Source organism: Capricornis sumatraensis, chromosome 14, assembly GCF_032405125.1.
Source record: "Capricornis sumatraensis isolate serow.1 chromosome 14, serow.2, whole genome shotgun sequence".
NCBI lineage: Eukaryota > Metazoa > Chordata > Mammalia > Artiodactyla > Bovidae > Capricornis > Capricornis sumatraensis.
Genome location: NC_091082.1, coordinates 61,460,918 through 61,481,206, shown reverse-complemented (window position 1 = coordinate 61,481,206; position 20,289 = coordinate 61,460,918). Strand labels below are relative to the sequence as shown.

General features: G+C 44.5%; 1 protein-coding gene across 1 annotated transcript; it reads left to right on the top strand.

Annotated features, from left to right (window-relative positions):
* The first annotated feature begins 10,622 nt into the window (after positions 1-10,622).
* Positions 10,623-14,052, top strand: LOC138090264 (melanoma antigen preferentially expressed in tumors-like). The gene is made up of 3 exons (XM_068985766.1): positions 10,623-10,909; positions 11,338-11,910; positions 13,479-14,052. The coding sequence occupies exons 1-3, from the start codon at positions 10,623-10,625 to the stop codon at positions 14,050-14,052; spliced, it is 1,434 nt and encodes a 477-aa protein (XP_068841867.1).
* Positions 14,053-20,289: the final 6,237 nt, after the last annotated feature.

Genomic DNA, 20,289 nt, shown 5'->3' with positions numbered 1-20,289 from the left:
CCTAGTCCCCACCCTTGCTCCTTACTGTGATTCTGAGTCAGCTATTACAGAGAAGCCCTGACTTAATCCCAGAAGACCAAGCACATTTCCAATTGCATTTCCTTTTAATAGGTTAATGATCTGCTGTTTCCAATGTAAAACAAAAGTCACAACTTGATGTTGTTGTTGCTTAGTTGCTAACTGTCTGACTCTTTTGTGACCCCATGGACTATAGCCCACCAGGCTCCTCTGTCTATGGGATTTTCCAGGCAAGAATACTGGGTTGCCATTTCTTTCTTCAGGGGATCTTCCCAAACCAGAGATGGAACCCAAGTCTCCTGCTTGGATTCTTTGCCACTGAGCCACCTGGGATGCCTCAGTCAGTGACCCAATTAGAAGAATTCAATCAGTGTTCATAGCGTAAACCCATGGCTGAGCCTTTGACTCTCCTCCCACCATGTATCCCTCCTGAGTGAATATCTGATTCAATTAATTCATCTGATTATAGGCAAAGATCCAATCAGGATTTACCTATTGGACATTTGAAAATCTAATCAGGCATCACTTTCTGATTGGATAGTAGCAGTTGGATGGGGCGAAGATGTGATATGAAAGGCCTATAAAGATCTGAGGAATCAAAGAAGAGGTGCAGAAATTTCTTTTTCAGGATTTGCTGCCTGTCATCTCCAAGCTACTTAGTGGCTTCTGCACCAGATCTGACCTCTGAGCACCGTGCCAACCCCAGCAGAGCCGGTAAGTTACAGACCTCAGCAAAAGACCCCTCATCTTATCTATGGTCAGCAGGTTTCCACTGGTGGCATGCAGCAGCGGTGTCAGGGAGATTTCTTTATTTTCAGGTGTATACATGTAAGCCTTTGGTTTTACCTCTAAGTGTAATTTTGCCTCAATCCCAAACATTTTGATATGTGCTTTCCTTTATATCATTTTAAAATATCTTAACCAACAAGATTTTATTTTTTAATGAAAACGTTTAATTTTTAAATTAAATTGTTTTAACTGGAGATTAAAAACATCTATATTTTTGAAATTTTATTTCTTGACATTAAAAATATTCAGTTTGTGCAAATGGCATTCATTTAAGGAGTCTGTTTCATCTTAGCCTGTTAACTGTGGGAACTGAGGATGGAGGCTGTATTGGGCTACACGATGATCTTATTCCCATAGTTTTAAGGTTCTAAGTGATTTAAATATTTTCCCCCTAAAAGATGGATCTTAACCTTCAGTTCTTCATACCACTTCCCACTGAAACATGATTAAGCAAAGCAGTGAATGGAAATGGATGGACCAGTGGTTGGGTTTCTTCCTTCTTGGTCCTTAAGAAATGCTTGTTCAGGTGCCCCTATGGGCAGAACTATGCCACTGTGCCCACTAAGCCCAGAGTGAAATTTTGCAAAACTAAGGCTCTTCTAATTGTCAGAGCAGAGACTTTAGCTCTGAGTTGGTTCCTCTAAAGGGTGGGGAGACAGATGAAGTAATGTTCATGCTTACCTGAGAAAGATGCCTTCTTCTCTGAAAGTTCTTACAGGATTCCTTTAGGAGCAGATTCAGGATGAGTATCCAGAACCCCCTGAGACTCCTGAACCTGGCAGGAAAGAGCCTACTAACAGAAGAGGCCTTGGCTATTTCTACTCTGGAGTATCTGCCCATCGAGCTCTTCCCCCCACTCTTCATGGATGCATTCTGGGGAAGACACAGAAAGATTTTAAAGGCCTTGGTTCAAGCCTGGCCCTTGGTCCGTCTGCCTCTGGGGGGCCTGATGCAGACCCCTCATCTGGTAACGTTACAAGCAGTGCTGGATGGACTTGATGTCCTGCTCACACAGAAGGATCGTCCAAGGTGAGTCAGATGCACGTGATCTGGTAGGATGTGGGCAGTCCCAAACAGACAGCTGAAGACAGGAACGTAGATGGCACATGGATGGACCAGTGACTTCTGATGATGCCAATGAAGAAACACAGAGACTTGGCCATTGCTGAGCTCACTTTGGGGAATGCCTTCCAGCAATGTAGGAGTGCCTAAGATGCAAGGAAATCTGAAAGTATGAGCCCCAGCTTCCCCCCAGGGATGTTTAAGGCCACTAGAAGTAGAAAGCTAAGGAAAATGGAAGAGGAAAAGGAGATGGAGGAAGGTGAAGCAGAGAGGGGAGAGGAGGACAAGGCAGCACATGATGTTGGGAATTTGAAGTAAAAACTCAAGTGGGAAGTCAGAGTGTTGCCTAAAGTTTGTGTGGATATTATTAAAACCATCACTGCCGATCTGTCGTTTCCCCACAGGAGGTGCAAACTGCGTGTGCTGGATTTAAGGAATACTGGCCAGGACTTCTGGAGAATGTGGTCTGGATCCAGTGTCCATGTGCCCTCAAGCTTTTCAATGGCACCAGGGGCTGAGGACAGGCCAAGGACCGAGCAGCCCTTGGCTCCCTTCAAGGTGTTCATAGAACTTCACCTCAAGGAAAGGAGCATGGATGGATTTCTCACCTGCCTTATGAGATGGGTGGAGCAGAGGAAAGCATCCATACACCTGTGCTGTAAGAAGCTGAGGATTCTTTCATTTTCCATGGATAATATTATGAAGGTCCTGAGCATGGTGCAGCTGGACTGTATCCAGGAGGTATATGTGGATCGCACCTGGCATCTGTCCACCCTGGCCATGTTTGCTCCTCTCCTGGGCCAGATGACCAATTTGAAGAGACTCCTCATCTCCCACATCCACATGCCTAATCCTGAGGAGCAGGAGGAAGAGCACGTTGTCAAAATTACTTCTCAGTTCCTAAGGCTGCACCATGTCCAGGATCTCCACCTGGAATCCCCCTTCTACCTCGAAGGCTGCCTGGACCAGATGCTCAGGTGAGTGTGCACCACTGACCAGGTAACAGTGAATCCAACAAGAGAATAGCAAATGTACTGTCCCCTTTGCTGCTCCATTGTGAACTGTGGTTTCACATAACCACACAAATCAAGGTAGGGGTCCAAACTGGGAGAGAGGCTCTGGAAAGGGACAGTGTGCTGGAAACTATAGACTAGGGGTGAGAATCTAGAGGATAGTTATCTGGTTTCTTCTTAGGAAGAGATATCTTTTCTAGGTGACTTAGGATAATAGGTAAGGGAAGAGGGCATTAGGTAAGGGAAGAGGGCAATAGGTAAGGGAATAGGGCAACTCCACCAGCACTGAGCATTTCTAAACTGAAGCTCTGTGTTCTTCACCTTTCTGACCAGGATGAGCCTATCTCAAATTCTCTGCCTGTAAAAAGATGTTTTTTTGCTCCAGATATGGTAAATAATATATGGGAAATGCATGATTCTGGAGATGATGGTAATAGGGCAGGTGTCAAAGGGATCATAAAAATTGGAAGGTGGTTTGCAGATAAAGCAGGGATATAAGTGAGCCCCACAGGATGGTATCCTCTGTGGATGCTGTGGGATTTTGCCCAGGTTTGTCCTCTATGCAAGTCACCCAGAAGCCTCACCTGCCTGAGATGGATGTCTGGGGCCCAAGCATGTTCTGAAGGTAGCCTGCCTAGTAAGTATATCTCTTACTATAAACTTTCAGTGATGTCCAATCTTGATTGAGACAAGATGTCAAGCTCTCCTCTGAGTTTGTTCTAGTCCATTCCATTATCTTCATTCCTCTTCATAAGGAAGCAGAGAACATTTTTCTCTGCTTGAGTAATGAGGAGAGAGAGGTTTTAAGACTCTATGTACTTGACCTGGTCACACAGAAAAGGTGAAATGACTGGCTGCAATGAGATTGTCCATTCTGGGTATTAATCCTTATCAGGTGATCAGCTCAAACATGGGCTTGGGCAGATCACTTGTCTCTCAACTTGCAATCAACTTCCACCTCAGTTTCCAATACCTAATTCCTCTCTTTCTCCCCAGGTGCCTGAAGACCCCCTTGGATAACCTTGGGATTACTCACTGCCTGCTTACAAATTCAGACCTGACCCATCTGTCTCAGAGTCCGAACATCAGTCAGCTAAAGGGCCTGGATCTGAGTGGGGTCACGATGACCTACTCTAGTCCTGAGCTCCTCCCAGCTCTTCTGGAGAAAGTTTCAGCCACCCTCCAGGAGCTGTACTTAGAGCAATCTGGGATCAGAGACTCCCACTTGGAATCCATTCTGCATATCTTGAGCCGCTGTTTCCAGCTCATGTCCTTCAGTCTGCGTGGGAACCTCCTCTCCATGGCCATCCTGGAAAAGCTGCTGCGACACACCTCTGGGCTGCCCAGGTTAAGTCAAGAGCTATACCCTGTCCCTCAGGAAAGTTTCAGCTCTGATGGGATCCTCCAACCCAGGAGACTTTCCCAGTGTCAGACTGAACTGCTTGAGATCCTGGAGGACTTGGGACATCCCAGGACCATCTGTATTAGCTTCATGCCCCTGTCCACCCTGTGGAGATAACACATTCTGTCATCCTGAGCCCATCATATACGGTGGTAACACCCTTGCTTAGTCCATAGCATCAATGGAAAGCTTTCTTCTGAGCACTTGGAAACTGAAATCTAGGACAAGATCCATCGTGAAGGGGAAATAAAGCCATGGTTTCAGACATCTGCTCAATGTGAATGTGAAAAGGAAAGGATCCTGCAGGGAAGCAGGATTGCAGACAGAAATACTGTCTCCTGGAATAGGAATGCTTGTAGAGTCAGAATTAAGAAGCTACATTTCTTTAGGTGGATTTGAGCTTGAGACTCACATGTTGGAGTTATCTCTGGGTAATTGGCTGTAAAGAAATGGTCGGAAATAAAGAGTCCCTCATTGTAAATGGATTGCTGCTGTTCATGATGTATTTTTCCTGATTTTTCAGTTCACATCAGGGAAATCTCCAGACATTGATTTTTAAAAAAAGAAAAGCACTGAGTTGTCTATGATCCAAAACCTTACCATTCCCACCAGGTCTCTATTCAACCTGGTGCATCTCTTACCTCCTTGCTTACTTCTGGAGCTGTTCAGTGGGGTAATATACACAGAGAGAAACAGACTCAGTGGCCAGTGAGCCACTCCAGTGCAGACCCCAGGCAGGTCTCTCACTGCTGACTCAGGCCATGACTCTGGACATGAGCAGCCTCTTGTTTGTCCTGGTCCCTCCATAACTTTCAGTCATTGACATTTTTGTGGGGGTGGAAAGGGTTTTACTGAAAAAGGGATGGCTCCCAATTCTGGAAGGGGTCGTCCACACTGCAGATAAGCTAAACTTATGAGCCTTGCTGACCTATTACCCATGGTGGATAATGATCCTTTTTTAATTAATCTATTGACCAGGGAAGTTACATAATTTCCTTTAGCAAAATACTAAAATCATAGAGGCATGTAACATGGTTTCAGTGTTTCTATACCTAATCAAAAATTACAAGGGTTACATTATATTAGTGAGAAATTGTCTTTATTTCCATAAAATCCCCTGTCTCTCTCTATTACGGAAGACCATAATAGCATGTTTTGACATCAGATGTCAGGTTGTGTAACAAAACACCTGTGGGTTTATGTGACCTCCTTGCCTGTGGTAAGATACTGTATTTGTCAGGGTTCTCCTGAGTAACCACTAGGGTACAGCTGATTGTTGAGCAATGTGTCTGTTAGAGGCACTACCCCCCGTTCAGTTGAGTTCCCTGTATCATTTATTCTCTGCCTTCCTTTTCTTCTTTTTCACATCCTTGGATTCCACCAACTAGATCCTATAAAACAATATATACTCTTGGAAAACATCTGTATGTAAGTGAACCTGGGCATTTCAAACCAGTGTTTTCCAGAGTCACCTGTATATATTAGAGGAGATTTACTATGGGAATGGGTTTGCCTAGAGGCTGAGAAGTCTCTCAGTCTGCTGTCTATAAACTAGAGTACCAGCAAAGACAGAAGTTTATCTCAAACTGAAGATTAAGGCTGAGAACGAGGTAAGCTGATGATGTTACTCTAAGTCTGGGGCCAATGACCTGAGAACTACGGGAACTGCAGGGAGATCAAACCAGTCAATCCTAAAGGAAATCCGTCCTGAATATTCATTGGAAGGACTGATGCTGAAGCTGAAGCTCCAATACTTTGGCTACCTGATGAGAAGAACTGACTCATTGGAAAAGACCCTGATGCTGGGAAATATTGAGGGCAGGAGGAGAAGGGGATGACAAAGGATCATATGGTTGGATGGCATCACCGAATCGATGGACATGAGTTTGAGCAATCTCAGGGAGTTGGTGTTGGACAGGGAGGCCTGGCATGCTGCAGTCCCTGGGGTCGCAAAGAGTGGTACGTGACTGAGAGACTGAGCTGAACTGAGTGGCAGTATTGGTGACCTCTTCCAAAAGGGCTTATGCGAGGACTGTTTAATTCAGTGCACATAACCCCATGGCAGCCACTGTCACCGCATGGCAGCCACTGTCAATGCACGCCTCCACTAGAGATTGCTGGGCACTCACAAGCAGGTCTGGGTCAGTCTCTTATGGAGTCACTCCTCCTTTCTCCTGGGTCTGGGTGGGCACAAGATTTTGTTTGTGCCCTCCAGGCTGTAGATTGTCTGTTCAGTGGCTCTGTGGTGGGGCTCATATGCCCTGTCTCCCAAGTCTGCTACAGACAGAGCCCCTGTCCCCATGACAGGTCACTGCTGACCCGTGCTGCTGCAGGAGGCACTCAGACACTCAAAGGCAGGTCTCTCTCAGTCTCTAGTGGGATCCCTGTGTCCTGGTGCACACAAGGTTTTGTTTGAGCCCTCCTAGCATCTCTGGTGGGTATGGGGTTTTATTCTAAGTATGGTTTCACCCCTCTGGGCTTAAGTCAGGACTTCTCTGAAAACGTTGGCTTAAAATCATAATAAGGAGTAAGAGTAGGGGGCTTCCCTGGTGGCTCACTGGTAAAGAATCCACCTGCCAAAGCAGAGACCCAGGTTCAATCTCTGATTTGGGAAGTTCGAACATGCCCCAGAGTAACTAAGCCTGAACTTGTGCTCAAGAGCCTGGAATCCTCAACTATTTAAATCTGTGCAAACATTATTGTGGTTTTGAACCATGAATTTTAGATCATTATGTGCTGTGCCATGCTTAGTTGCTCAGTGGTATCTGACTCTTTGCAACCCCATGGACTGTAGCTTGCCAAGCTCCTCTGTCCATGGGGATTCCCCAGGCAAGAATACTGGAGTGGGTTGCCATGCCCTCCTCTAGGGGATCTTCCCAAACCAGGGATCATACCCAGGTCTCTCACATTGTAGGGGGATTCTTTTACTTCTGAGCTACCAGGTCATTATATGTAGGCTCAAACACATCTTTATTTATCAAGATAGGAACCATTACAATCAACACATTTTTGCCAATAAGTAATAAGTTTGTTTATTCTTGTAGTGTAAAAATCCATGCTTCAGAATTCAATGAGCTCTTAGAACGCATTTTCTGCTGGTTGTGGAAGCATTTTCCCTGAAAAATATTTTCAAGATGCTTAAAGAAGTGGTATTTGGTCGGTGAGAAGTCAGGCAAATATGGTGTATGAGGCAAAATTTTGTAGCCCAATACGTTCAATTTTTGAAGCATTGGTTGTGTGATCTGCAGTCAAATGTCATTGTGGAGAAGAATTAGGCCCATTCTGTTGATGAATGCCAGCTGCAGTCATTGCGGTTTTCAGTTCATTTCATTGATTTATTGAGCACACCTTTTAGATGTAATGGTTTTCCCAGGATCCAGAAAGCTGTAGTGGACCAGACGGGAAGCAGACCACCAAACAGTGATCATGACCTTTTTGGGTGCAAGTTTGCCTTTGGAGAGTGTTTTGGAGCTTCTTCTTGGTCTGACTATTGACCTGGTCATTGCTGGTTGTTGTATAAAATCCACTTTTCATCGCAGGACACAATCTGATTGAGAAATAGTTCATTGTTGTGGCATAGAATAAGAAAAGAAGACACTTCAAAAAGACAATTTTTTTAATTTTCTGTCATTTCATGAGGCACCCACTTATGGAGCTTATTCACCTTTCCAATTTGCTTTAGATAGCCAATGACAACAGAATGGTGGACATTGAGTTCTTTGGCAACTTTTCCTTGAACTGAATTGAACTGAACTAGATAGTATATTCAAAAGCAGAGACATTACTTTGCCGACTAAGGTCTGTCTAGTCGAGGCTGTGGTTTTTCCAGTAGTCATGTATGGATGTGAGAGTTGGACTGTGAAGAAGGCTGAGCACCGAAGAATTGATGCTTTTGAACTGTGGTGTTGAAGAAGACTCTTGAGAGTCCCTTGGACTGCAAGGAGATCCAACCAGTCCATTCTGAAGGAGATCAGCCCTGGGATTTCTTTAGAAGGAATGATGCTAAAGCTGAAACTCCAGTACTTTGGCCACCTCATGCGAAAAGTTGACTCATTGGAAAAGACTTTGATTCTGGGAGGGATTGGGGGCAGGAGGAGAAGGGGACGAGAGAGGATGAGATGGCTGGATGGCATCACTGACTCGATGGATGTGAATCTAAGTGAACTCCGGGAGTTGGTGACGGACAGGGAGGCCTGGCGTGCTGTGATTCAGGGGATCGCAAAGAGTCGGACATGACTGAGCGACTGAACTGAACTGAACTGAAGCCTAGAGGACCAAGCACATCCCAGTTGCATTTGCCTTCCTCCCTTTAACAGACTCGTGATCTGCTATATTTCTGATGTACAGCCTAAGTAACAGTTTGACACAGATAATTTGTTGTTTCCTTTGGGAATGACACCACAGTGTTTTTGCAACTACTTTAATTGTGGGACATTTTGATTACACTGATCTGTCGAAAGATTCCAAAACAATGGTGCTTTCAAATTTTGTTTTAATTTTCCAATCTCAGGAAATATTAGTGGCTTCCCTGTCTCACACCCATGGTTATAACTGACCCTACTGTGTGTGGAGGGAGTGTGTGTGCCATGCTTAGTCATGTCTGACTCTTTGTGACCTCATGGAGAGTAGCCCACCAGGCTCCATTGTCCTTGGGATTTCCCAGGTAAGAATACTGGAGTAGGTTCTCATTTTCTTCTCCAGGAGATCTTCCCAACCCAGGGATGGAACCTGGGTGTCTAGGATCTCCTGCTTGGCAAATTCTTTACCACTGTACCACCTGGGACGCCTCCATAAATGATCCTATTAGTTAAACGCAATTGGTATTCCCAGAATGAATCAATGATTGAGTCTTTGACACCCCTCCCCCCATGTATCCCTCATGAATGAATATCTGACTCAATCAATTCATCTGATTATAGGCAAAGATCCAATCAGGATTTACCTGATGGACATTCAGAAATCTAATCAGTCATCACATTCCCTATTGGATGGTAGTAGTTGGTTGGGGGAATACATAATTAGAAAGGCCTATAAAAAGCTGAAGCATCAAAGAAGAGGTGCAGAAACTTCTTCCTCTGGAGTCACTGCCTGGCTTCTCCACCAGATCCGACCTCTGAGTACCCTGCCAACTACAGCAGAGCTGGTAAGTTACAGACCTCAGCAAAGGACGTGCGTGTTAAGTCACTTCCGACTAAGTCAGTGTCTGACTCTTTGAGATGCTATGTACTGTCGCCCACCAGGCATCTCTGTCCATGGGATTCTCCAGGCAAGAATACTGGAGTGGCTTGCCATGCCCTCCTTCAGGTGATCTTCCCAATCCAGGGATCGAACCTCAGTCTCTTATGTCTCCTCATTAACAGGCAAGTTCTTTACCGCTAGCACCACCTGGGAAGCCCTCAGAAAAGGACACCCTCATCTTGATGGTGAGGTTTCCACTGGTGGCAAGCAGCAATGGTTGTCAGAGAGATTTTCCTCTCTCTTTCTTTTCAGATGTATCGTTTAGTCTCTAAGTGTAATTTTTCATTAGCCCCAAATATCTTGATCTATGCTTTCCTTTATGGCATTTAAAAATATCTTAACTGACTAGATTTTATGTAATGAAAACATCTGATTATTTGGAATTTTATTTCTTGACATTAAAAATAGTTTGTGCAAATGGCATTCACTTTTAGGGGTATCTGCTGCCTTTTTCCAAGACCGTTAACTGTGGAAGCTGAGGTGGGAGACTGCAGTGGGTTTCATGATGCTCTATTCCCATAGTTTTAAGGCCTGAAAGTGAAAGTCATTCAGTAATGTCCAACTCTTTGCAACCCCATGGACTATACAGTCCATGGAATTCTCAAGGCCAGAATACTGGAGTAGGTAGCCTTTCCTTCTCCAAGGTATCTTCCCAACCCAGGGACTGAACCCAGGTCCTCCGCACTGCAAGCAGATTCTTTACCATTGAAGCCACAAGACCCTAAGTGAGTGTCTAAAAGGTTTTCCCCTGAAAATACTCAGCTTTCAGTCTCCTGGTATCCACTTCCCAGTGCAACATAAATTGAGCACAATAGTGAATGGAAATGAATGGGTTAGTGGTTGGGTTTCTTCCTTCTTGGTCCTTATGAGATTTTTGTTTTGGTGCCCATAGGGGCAGAGCTATGGCTTTTTCCTCACTGAGCCCAGAGTGAAACTGTGAAAGACTGAGGCTATTCCACAACTGCCAGAAAAGAGATTTCCACTCTGAGTTGGTTCCTCTGAAGAGTGGGGAGACAGATGAAGGGGGGTTCATGCTTACCTGAAAAAGATGCCTTCTTCTCTGAAAGTTCTTACAGGATTCCTTTAGGAGCAGATTCAGGATGAGTATCCAGAACCCCCTGAGACTCCTGAACCTGGCAGGGAAGAGCCTATTAACCGATGAGGCCTTGGCTATTTCTACTCTGGAGTATCTGCCCATTGAGCTCTTCCCCCCACTCTTCATGGAAGCATTCTATGGAAGACACAGAAAGATCTTAACAGCCTTGGTTCAAGCCTGGCCCTTTGTCCGCCTGCCTCTGGGGGGCCTGATGCAGACACCTCATCTGGGAACCTTACAAGCAGTGCTGGATGGACTTGATGTCCTGCTCACACAGAAGGATCGTCCAAGGTGAGTCAGATGCACATAATCTGGTAAGATGTGGGCAGTCCTGAAGAGACAGGTGACAGTAGGAGAGTAAATGACAAATGGATGGACCAGTGGCTTCTGATGATGCCAGTGAAGAAGCAGAGACTTGGTCATTGCTGAGTTCACTTTGCTGAATGTCTTCCAGCAGTGCAGGTGTTCCTAAGATGCAAGGAAATGTGAAAGTACATGCCCACCCTTCTCTCAGGGATGCCTAAGGGCACTAGAGTAGAACGTTAGGGAAAATGGCAAGGGAAAGGAGATGGAGGGATGTGAGGCAGAGAGGGAAGAAGAGGGCAAGGAAGAAGGTGATGTCAGGAATTTGAAGTAAAAGCTGAGGTGCACAGTCAGAGTGTTGCCTAATCTTTTGTGGACCTAAAAACCATAGCTGCCAATATGCTGATTCCCCACAGGAAGTTCAAATTGCGCGTGCTGGATTTAAGGAATACTGGCCAGGACTTCTGGAGAATGTGGTCTGGATCCAGTGTCCATGTGTCCTCAAGCTCATCAATGGCACCAATGGCTGACGATGGGTCAAGGATCGAGAAGCGCTTGGCTGCCTTTGAGGTGTTCACAGAACTTCACCTCAAGGAAAGAACCATGAATGAATTCTTCACTTACCTGCTAAACTGGGTAGAGCAGAGAGACCCTTTCATACACCTGTGCTGTAAGAAGCTGAAAATTGTTTCATTTCCCATGGATAATATTATGAATGTCCTGAGCATGGTGCAGCTGGAGTGTATCCAGGAGTTACATGTGAATTGCACCTGGCATCTGTCCACTCTGGCCATGATTGCTCCTCTCCTGGGCCAGATGAGCAATGTGCAGAAACTGTTTGTCTCCCACATCCACCTGCCTGATCCTGAGGAGTGGAATGAGCAGCACATTGTCAAAATTACTTCTCAGTTCCTGAGGCTGCACCACCTCCAGGATCTCCATCTGGAATCCCCTTTCTACCTTGAAGGCTGCCTGGACCAGATGCTCAGGTGAGTGTGTACCACTGACCAGCAAATAGAGGGGAAAAGCTGGAGGTAGTGACAAATTTCCTTTTCCTGGGCTCTAAAATCACTTCAGATGGTGACTGCAGCCATGAAATCAGATGTTTGCTTCTTGGCAGTAAAGTTATGACAAATCTAGACAGTGTTTGAAAAGCCACAGGTCCACATACTCAAGGCTATGGTCTTCTCACTGGTCATGTATGATTGTGAGAGCTGGACCATAAAGAAGGCAGAACACCAAGAATTGATGCATTTGAACTGTGGTGCTGGAGAAGACTCCTGGGAGTCCCTTGGAAAGCAAGGAAATCAAACCAGTCAATCTTAATGAAAATCAATCCTGAATACTTGTTGGAAGGATGATGCTGAAATTGAAACTCCAGTGTTTTGGTCATCTGATGCTTACAGCTGACTCACTGGGAAAGTCCCTGATGATGGGAAAGATTGAGGGCAGCAGAAGAGGGTGTCAGAGGATAAGATGGCTGGATGGCATCACTGACTCATTGAACATAAACTTGGGCAAACTTCAGGAGATGGTGAGGGACAGAGGCCTTGGCATGACATGACTGGGCAATTGAACAGCAACAATAGCTTAGGTGACTTGAAAATAATTAAGGAAATGGAGCATTGAAGATGGAAAATTCCATCAGTCATGAGCATTTTAAACAGAAGCTCCATGCTCACTGGTTTTGTGACCACAATGAGCCTAATTCCCCATCTATAAAGGTCACTTTTTTTCTCCATGTGTGTATGTTAAGTCACTCAGTCATGTCCAGTTCTCTGAAATCCTATGGACTGTAGCCCATCAGGCTCTCCTTTCCATGGGATTTTCCAGGCAAGAATACTGGAGATGGTAGCCATGCACTCCTCCAGGAGATCTTCCCAACCCAGAAATAAAACCCCTGTCTTTTACATCTCCTGGATTGGCAGGTCAATTCTTTACCACTAGTGCCACCTGGGAAGCCTCAGATAAGCTTATTAATATATGGGAAATGCATGACTCTGGAGATGATGGTAATAGAGTAGGGATCATAAAAATTGGCAGATGGTTTGCAGATAAAGCAGGGATGTAAGTGAGCCCGTGCAGACTAGCATCCTCAGGGATGTTGTCCAGGTTGGTCCTCTATGCATGTCACCCAAAAAGCCTCACCTGCCTGAGATGGGTAGCTGGGGTGAAAGCATGTGTGAAGGAAGCATGGATTGGAAGCATTTTAAGTGTATCTCTTACTATTAAATTTTAGTGATACTCTCAGTTGAAACAAGGTATCAGGCTCTCCTCTGAACTTGTCCTAGTGCATCCCATTATCTTCATTCATCCTCAGACAGAAGTGGAGTAAGTTTTTCTCTGCTTGCCTAATGAGAGTTTTCAAGACTCTGTATTTGACCCAGTCACACAGAAGGATAAATGACTCTGGCTACAATAAGACTGGCCATTCTGGGTTTCAATCCTTATCAGATCATCATACCAAACCTGGGTTTGGGCAGATCACTTGTCTCTCAACTTGCAGTCAGCTTTCACCTCAAGTATCTAAGACCTAATGTCTCTTTTTCTCCCCCAGGTGCCTGATGAAGCCCTTGGACAACCTTTCAATAACTCACTGCCTCCTTACAGATTCAGACTTGACCCACCTGTCTCAGAGCCTGAACATCAGTCAGCTAAAGAGCCTGAATCTGAGTGGGGTCACGATGACCTACTCTAGTCCTGAGCTCCTCCCAGCTCTGCTGGAGAAAGTTTCAGCCACCCTCCAGGAGCTGTACTTAGAGCAATCTGGGATCGGAGACTCCCACCTTGAGGCCATCTTGCCTGCTCTGAGCCACTGCTTCCAGCTCACATCCTTCAGTCTGCGTGGGAACCTCCTCTCCATGCCCACCATGGAGAAGATGCTGCGACATACCTCTGAGCTGCCCAGTTTAAGTCGAGAGCTGTACCCTGTCCTTCAGGAGAGTTTCAGCTCTCAGGGGATCCTCCAACCTGGGAGACTTGCCCAGTGTCGGACTGAATTGCTTGAGGTTATGAAGGACTTAGGATACCCCAGGATCATCTGGATTTGTTTCACCCCCTGTCCACACTGTGGGGATAACACATTCTATCATCCTGAGCCCATCATATATAGCGCTAACATTCCAGCCTAGTTGGTTGCATCAATCCCAAGCTCTCTACTTAGAACTTGGAAACTGAAATCTTGGACAAGATACATCATGAAGGGAAAACAGACATATGGTTTCAGACATCTACTCAATGTGAATGTGAAAAGGAAAGGTAATCCTACAGGGAAGCAGGATTGCAGGGGGACATGTAGTCTCCCCAGTAATCCAATGCTTGTGGACATGTGTCCTGTAGAGTCACAAATAGGAACCTAGATTTTTTTAGGTGGATTTGAACTTGAGATTCACTTGTTGCAATTGTCCCTGGATTGTTGTTGTTCAGTCACCCAGTTGTGTCCAACTCTTGAACCCCATGGACTGCAGAACGCCAGGCCTCCCTGTCCCTCACCATCTTTTAAAGTTTACACAAGTTCATATTCATTGCATCAGTGATGCCATCCAGCCATCTCATCCTCTGATGCCTTCTTCTGCCCTCAATATGCATCAGGGACTTTTCCAATGAGTCATCTGTTCACATAAAATGACCAAAATAGTGGAGCTTCAGCTTCAGCATCAGCCCTTCCAGTGAATATTCAGGACTGATCCCCAGTAAGATTGACTGATTTGATCTCCTTGCTGTCCAAGTGACTTTTAGGAGTCTTCTCTAGCACCACAGTTCTAAGCCATCAATTCTTTGGTGTTCTGCATTCTTTACAGTCTGGCTCTCACAATCATACATGACCACTGGAAAGACATAGCCTTGACATGTGAATTTTTGTCAGCAGAGTAGTGTCTCTGCTTTTCAACACACTATCTAGGTTTGTCATCATATATATATATGATGACATATATACACACACACACACACACACACACACACACACACACATACTGCTTGGAAATCAGCATTCCGTATGCTATTTTTAAAGTCTCTCCCTGGTGTCTCAGTGGTAAAAAGAATGCCTGCCAATGCAGGAGACAAAGCTTCAATCCCTGGGTCAGGAAGATCCCCTGGAGTAGGCAATGTCAACCCACTCCAGTATTCTTGCCTGGGAAATCCCATTGCCAGAGGAGCCTGATGGGCTACAGTCCATGAGGTCACAAAAGAATCTGACACAACTTATTGACTGAAACAATAACAACTGGCTATGAAGTGTTGCATTCACTGAACTCCTTTCCAAAGCAGTAATGTTGCAAGAATGAAAGTGGTGGTGCAGGAGAATGATCAGATCCCAGGTCACATAAGAGTCTCTGGGAAGGCTGCCACATGTGGGTTTTGGTGTCGTGCAGGAAAGAATTCAAGAATGAACTTTAGTAAAGAGAAAGAAGGTTTATAAAGTCCCACACTCCATAGAGAGAGTGGGCCATCATGGAAAGCAAGAGAGGCACCAGGTGTGTCCATTTTTATAGGGGCAGGTAATGTTATAGGCTAATGAGTGGGAGGAGTCTTCCAGCTATCTTGGAGCAATAAAATATTAGTCACTCAGTTGTGTCTGACTCTTTGCAACCCCATGGACTATAGTCTGCCAGGCTCCTCTGTCCACGCAATTCTCCAGGCAAGAACACTTGAGTGGGTAGCCTGGGGATCTTCCCAACCCAGGGATCGAACCCAGGTCTCCTGTGTTGTGGGCCGATTCTTTTACCATCTGAGCCATCAGGGAAGCCCCTTTCATCTTGGGGAAGGGGTGGAGCTTTCCAGGAATTGGACCACTGCCCACTTTTTGACCATTAATGTTCAACCTTGGAACCATCATAGCAGCTGGGTTGTGCTACAATGAGCTATATTGAGGATAAAGGGCAAGTGCAAGTTGAGTCCATCATCCTGGACCTGGTTGTTTCTAATCAGTTTATGTCATGTCCTTCTTTTAAAGGTTGTGCCTTGCCCCTTTCCTGTCTCAGTAATTCTTATATATGTAAAGAAAGAATGTTTTAAAATGTACATCTCAAAGCTTTCCAGCTCAGATAGACTCCCACATCTTAATAACACTCTTAGTTACATGGCTTCTGCAATTTCTCATTTAAAATTTTTAAAGTGAAAACAATCTTTTCATTCAATTTATGGTACTGATCTGAACTTTTGGAGAGGAAACCCTTCAGAGATGACACTGCTTCCTTTTAGTCACTCCTTTTAATTTCTAAACACAACCCAGAGAAAAGTCTTCTAAATTTCCTTCTTCCCCAAGAGAAAGGAAAAAAAAAAAAAAACCCTTACATTTTACACTATTTGTGTTACTCACATTGTCCCTCTAGGGACGCCCAGCTCCAACTACCCAGCCCTCACTCTTACCTCTCAAATGTGATTTTGATCTGATGTCTTCAGAGATGTCTTGACCTAAGATTGGAATACCAGGGGTGGCCTAAGATAGCAGAGGAATAGGACAGGGAGACCACTTTCTCCCCCACAAATTCATCAAAAGAACATTTCAACGCTGAGTAAATTCCACAAAACAACTTCTGAATGGGGTAGGAAAAAATACAAGAGACAAAAGAGGTAGGGAGGGAGCTCTGTCCTGGGAAGGGAGTCTTAAAAAGAGAGAAGTTTCCAAACACCAGGAAGCACTCTCACTGCCGAGTCTGTGGTGAGCCTTGGAAGCACAGAGGGCAACATAACAGGGAGGGAAAATAAATAAATAATTAAAATATACAGATTATGAGCCCAAGGGTAACCCCCCCTGTGGAGAAGCAGCACAGATGCCTGCATCTGCCACTAGCAAGCCGGGGCTGGGCAGGGAGGCGCGGGCTGAATTACTTTATAAGGATCAGGCCTGAATGCCCCAAGTGTAACCAGAGCGAGCTAACTTGGGCTAGCAAACCAGACTGTGGGATAGCTCCTGGGCAAAAAGCTCTAACATAAGACACCACCAGGACCATGCACAGAACAAAGGATGGAACAGAATTAGCCAGCTGCAGACCATCCCCCTCCAGTGACAGGCAGCCAGAGCCAGAAAGGGGCAATAGCAGCCCCAGAGAGACATTAACTACCAAACTGCAAACAGGCTTCTTTGCTAACTAAGACTTCTTGGGGTTCTGGACAGTCATCATCCTCCTGAGAAGGTGCGCCAGTTGTACACCCAGAAAACTGAGCAGCAGGGATGGGAGAGGCGATAAGTCAAAGCGACCGTGCTGGCCAAACACCTGAGCTACTCGGACCTGGGGAGGGCACAAAATGCAGGCCCAACTGAGTCTGCACCTCTGAGGACTACCTGAGTGCCTGAGCCTGAGCAGCTTAGACCTGGGAGGTGCATGCAGCCCAGGGCTGGCCTCAGACAGTTCCTGGTGGAGCAACCTAGAGCCTGAGCTATGTGCACTGTGAGCCGGGGCAGACCCAGCATGGCTGAGACACTGCAAGCACACGCCAGTGTTATCTGTTTGCAGCATCCCTCCCTCCCCACAGTTTGACTGAACAAGTGAGCCTAAAAAAAAGTGTCCACCACCGCCCCTCCTTGTGTAAGGGCTGAAATCAGACGCTGAAGAGACTAGCAAACAGGAGAACCTAAAACAAAGGGAACTGCCTTGGAAGTGACAGGTGCAATAGATTAAAACCCTGTCCTTAGGACCGACTACATAGGAAGGGTCCTATAGATCTTGAGAAATATAAGCCGGACCAAGGAACTATCCAAAAATAAACTGACACCACACGGCCCACAACAACACCAGAGAAAGTCCTAGATGTATCTACTATTTTTACAATCATTCTTTTTTTGATGTTTGTTTTTCCTTCTTTTCTTTTTCTTCTTTTTTTTAAACATTTTTTTAATTTTTAGGTCTCTATTTTCCTTTAATTTTCATTTTTATAACCTACTATTACTTCCCCCCCCCAAAAAAGACCTTATTTTTAAAGAAAACTTCATATATATTTTTTTAAAATAATTCTTGTGACTTTATTTTTTCTTCTTCTTTTCTTTAATATTGTAGTTTTGAAAATCCAACCTCTACTCTAGATTTTTAATCTTTGCTTTTTGGTATTTGTTATCAATTTTGTACCTTCAAAAACCCAATCTTCAGTACCCATTTTTACTTGAGAGCAAGATTACTGGCTTGACTGCTCTTTCCTCCTTTGGACTCTCCTTTTTCTCCACCAGGTCGCCTCTGTCTCCTCCCTCCCCCTTCTCTTCTCTACCCAACTCTGAATTTCTATGTGTTCCAGACGGTGGAGAACACTTAGGGAAATGATTACTGGCTGAATCTGTCTATCTCTTTTTCATTCCCCTCTTTTATACTCCTGGCCACCTCTGTCTCTTTCCTCCCTCTCCTCTTCTCTGTATAACTCCGTGAACATCTCTGAGAGGTCCAGACTGTGGAGCACATATAAGGAAGTGATTACTGGCTAGCTTGCTCTTTCCTCTTTTGATTCCACCTCATCTCATTTGGGTCACCTCTAACTACCCCCTCCCTCTCTTCTTCATGTAACTCTGTGAACCTCTCTGGGTGTCCCTCAATGTGGAGAAATTTTTCATCTTTAATCTAGATGTTTTATCAATGGTGTGGTATAGAAGGAGAAGTATTGAGACTACTGTAAAAATAAAACTGAAAACCAGAAGCAGGAGGCTTAAGTCCAACTCCTAAGAACATCAGAGAACTCCTGACTCCAGGGAACATTAATCGATAGGAGCTCATCAAACACCTCCATACCTACACTGAAACCAAGCACCACCCACGGGCCAATAAGTTTCAGAGCAAGAATACTATGCAAATTCTCCAGCAACATAGGAACAGCCCTGAGCTTCAATATACAGGCAGCTCAGGGTTACTCCAAAACCACTAACATCTCACAACTCATTACTGGATATGTCATTGCACTCCAGAGAGAAGAAATCCAGTACCACCCACCAGAACACTGACACAAGCTTCCCTAACTAAGAAACCTTGACAAGCCACTGATACAACCCCACCCACAGCAAGAAAACTCCGTAAAAAAGAGAGCTCCACAAACTGCCAGAATACAGAAAGGCCACCCCAAATGCAGCAATGTAAACAAGATGAAGAGACAGAGGAATACCCAGCAGGTAAAGGAACAGGATAAATGCCCACCAAACCAAACAAAAGAGGAAGAGATAGGGAATCTACCTGATGAAGAATTCATAATAGTGATAGTGAAAATGATCCAAAATCTTGAAATCAAAATGGAATCACAGATAAATAGCCTGGAGACAAGGATTGAGAAGATGCAAGAAAAGTTTAACAAGGACCTAGAAGAAATAAAAAAGAGTCAATATATAATGAATAATGCAATAAATGAGATCAGAAACACTCTGGAGGCAACAAATAGTAGAATAATGGAGACAGAAGGTAAGATTAGTGAAATAGAAGATAGAATGGTAGAAATAAATGAATCAGAGTGGAAAAAACAAAAACGAATTAAAAGAAATGAGGACAATCTCAGATACCTCCAGGACAATATGAAACGCTCCAACATTCGAATTATAGGAGTTCCAGAAGAAGAAGACAAAAAGAAAGGCCATGAGAAAATACTTGAGGAGATAATAGTTGAAAACTTCCCTAAAATGGGGAAGGAAATAATCACCAAAGTCCAAGAAACCCAGAGAGTCCCAAACAGGATAAACACAAGGCAAAACACCCCAAGACACATATTAATCAAATTAACAAAGATCAAACACAAAGAACAAATATTAAAAGCAGCAAGGGAAAAACAACAAATAACACACAAGGGGATTCCCATAAGGATAACAGCTGATCTTTCAATAGAAACTCTTCATGCCAGGAGGGATTGGCAAGACATACTTAAAGTGATGAAAGAAAATAACCTACAGCCTAGATTACTGTACCCAGCAAGGATCTCATTCAAATATGAAGGAGAAATCAAAAGCTTTACAAAGAAGCAAAAGCTGAGAGAATTCAGCACCACCAAATCAGCTCTCCAACAAATGCTAAAGGATATTCTCTAGACAGGAAACACAAAAAAGGTGTATAAACCCAAACCCAAAACAATAAAGTAAATGGCAACGGGATCATCCTTATCAATAATTACCTTAAACGTAAATGGGTTGAATGCCCCAACCAAAAGACAAAGACTGGCTGAATGGATAAAAAAAACAAGACCCCTATATATGTTGTCTACAAGAGACCCACCTCAAAACAAGGGACACATACAGACTGAAAGTGAAGGGCTGGAAAAAAATATTCCACGCAAATAGAGAACAAAAGAAAGCAAGAGTAGCAATATTCATATCAGATAAAATAGACTTTAAAACAAAGGCTGTGAAAAGAGACAAAGAAGGACACTCCATAATGATCAAAGGATCAATCCAAGAAGATAAAACAGTT

Coding starts and splice junctions, on each gene's coding strand:
- LOC138090264 (XM_068985766.1), top strand. CDS start 10,623: ATGAGTATCCAGAACCCCCTGAGACTCCTGAACCTGGCAGGGAAGAGC. Junction 10,910..11,337: donor ACACAGAAGGATCGTCCAAG/GTGAGTCAGATG, acceptor GATTCCCCACAG/GAAGTTCAAATTGCGCGTGC. Junction 11,911..13,478: donor TGCCTGGACCAGATGCTCAG/GTGAGTGTGTAC, acceptor TTTCTCCCCCAG/GTGCCTGATGAAGCCCTTGG.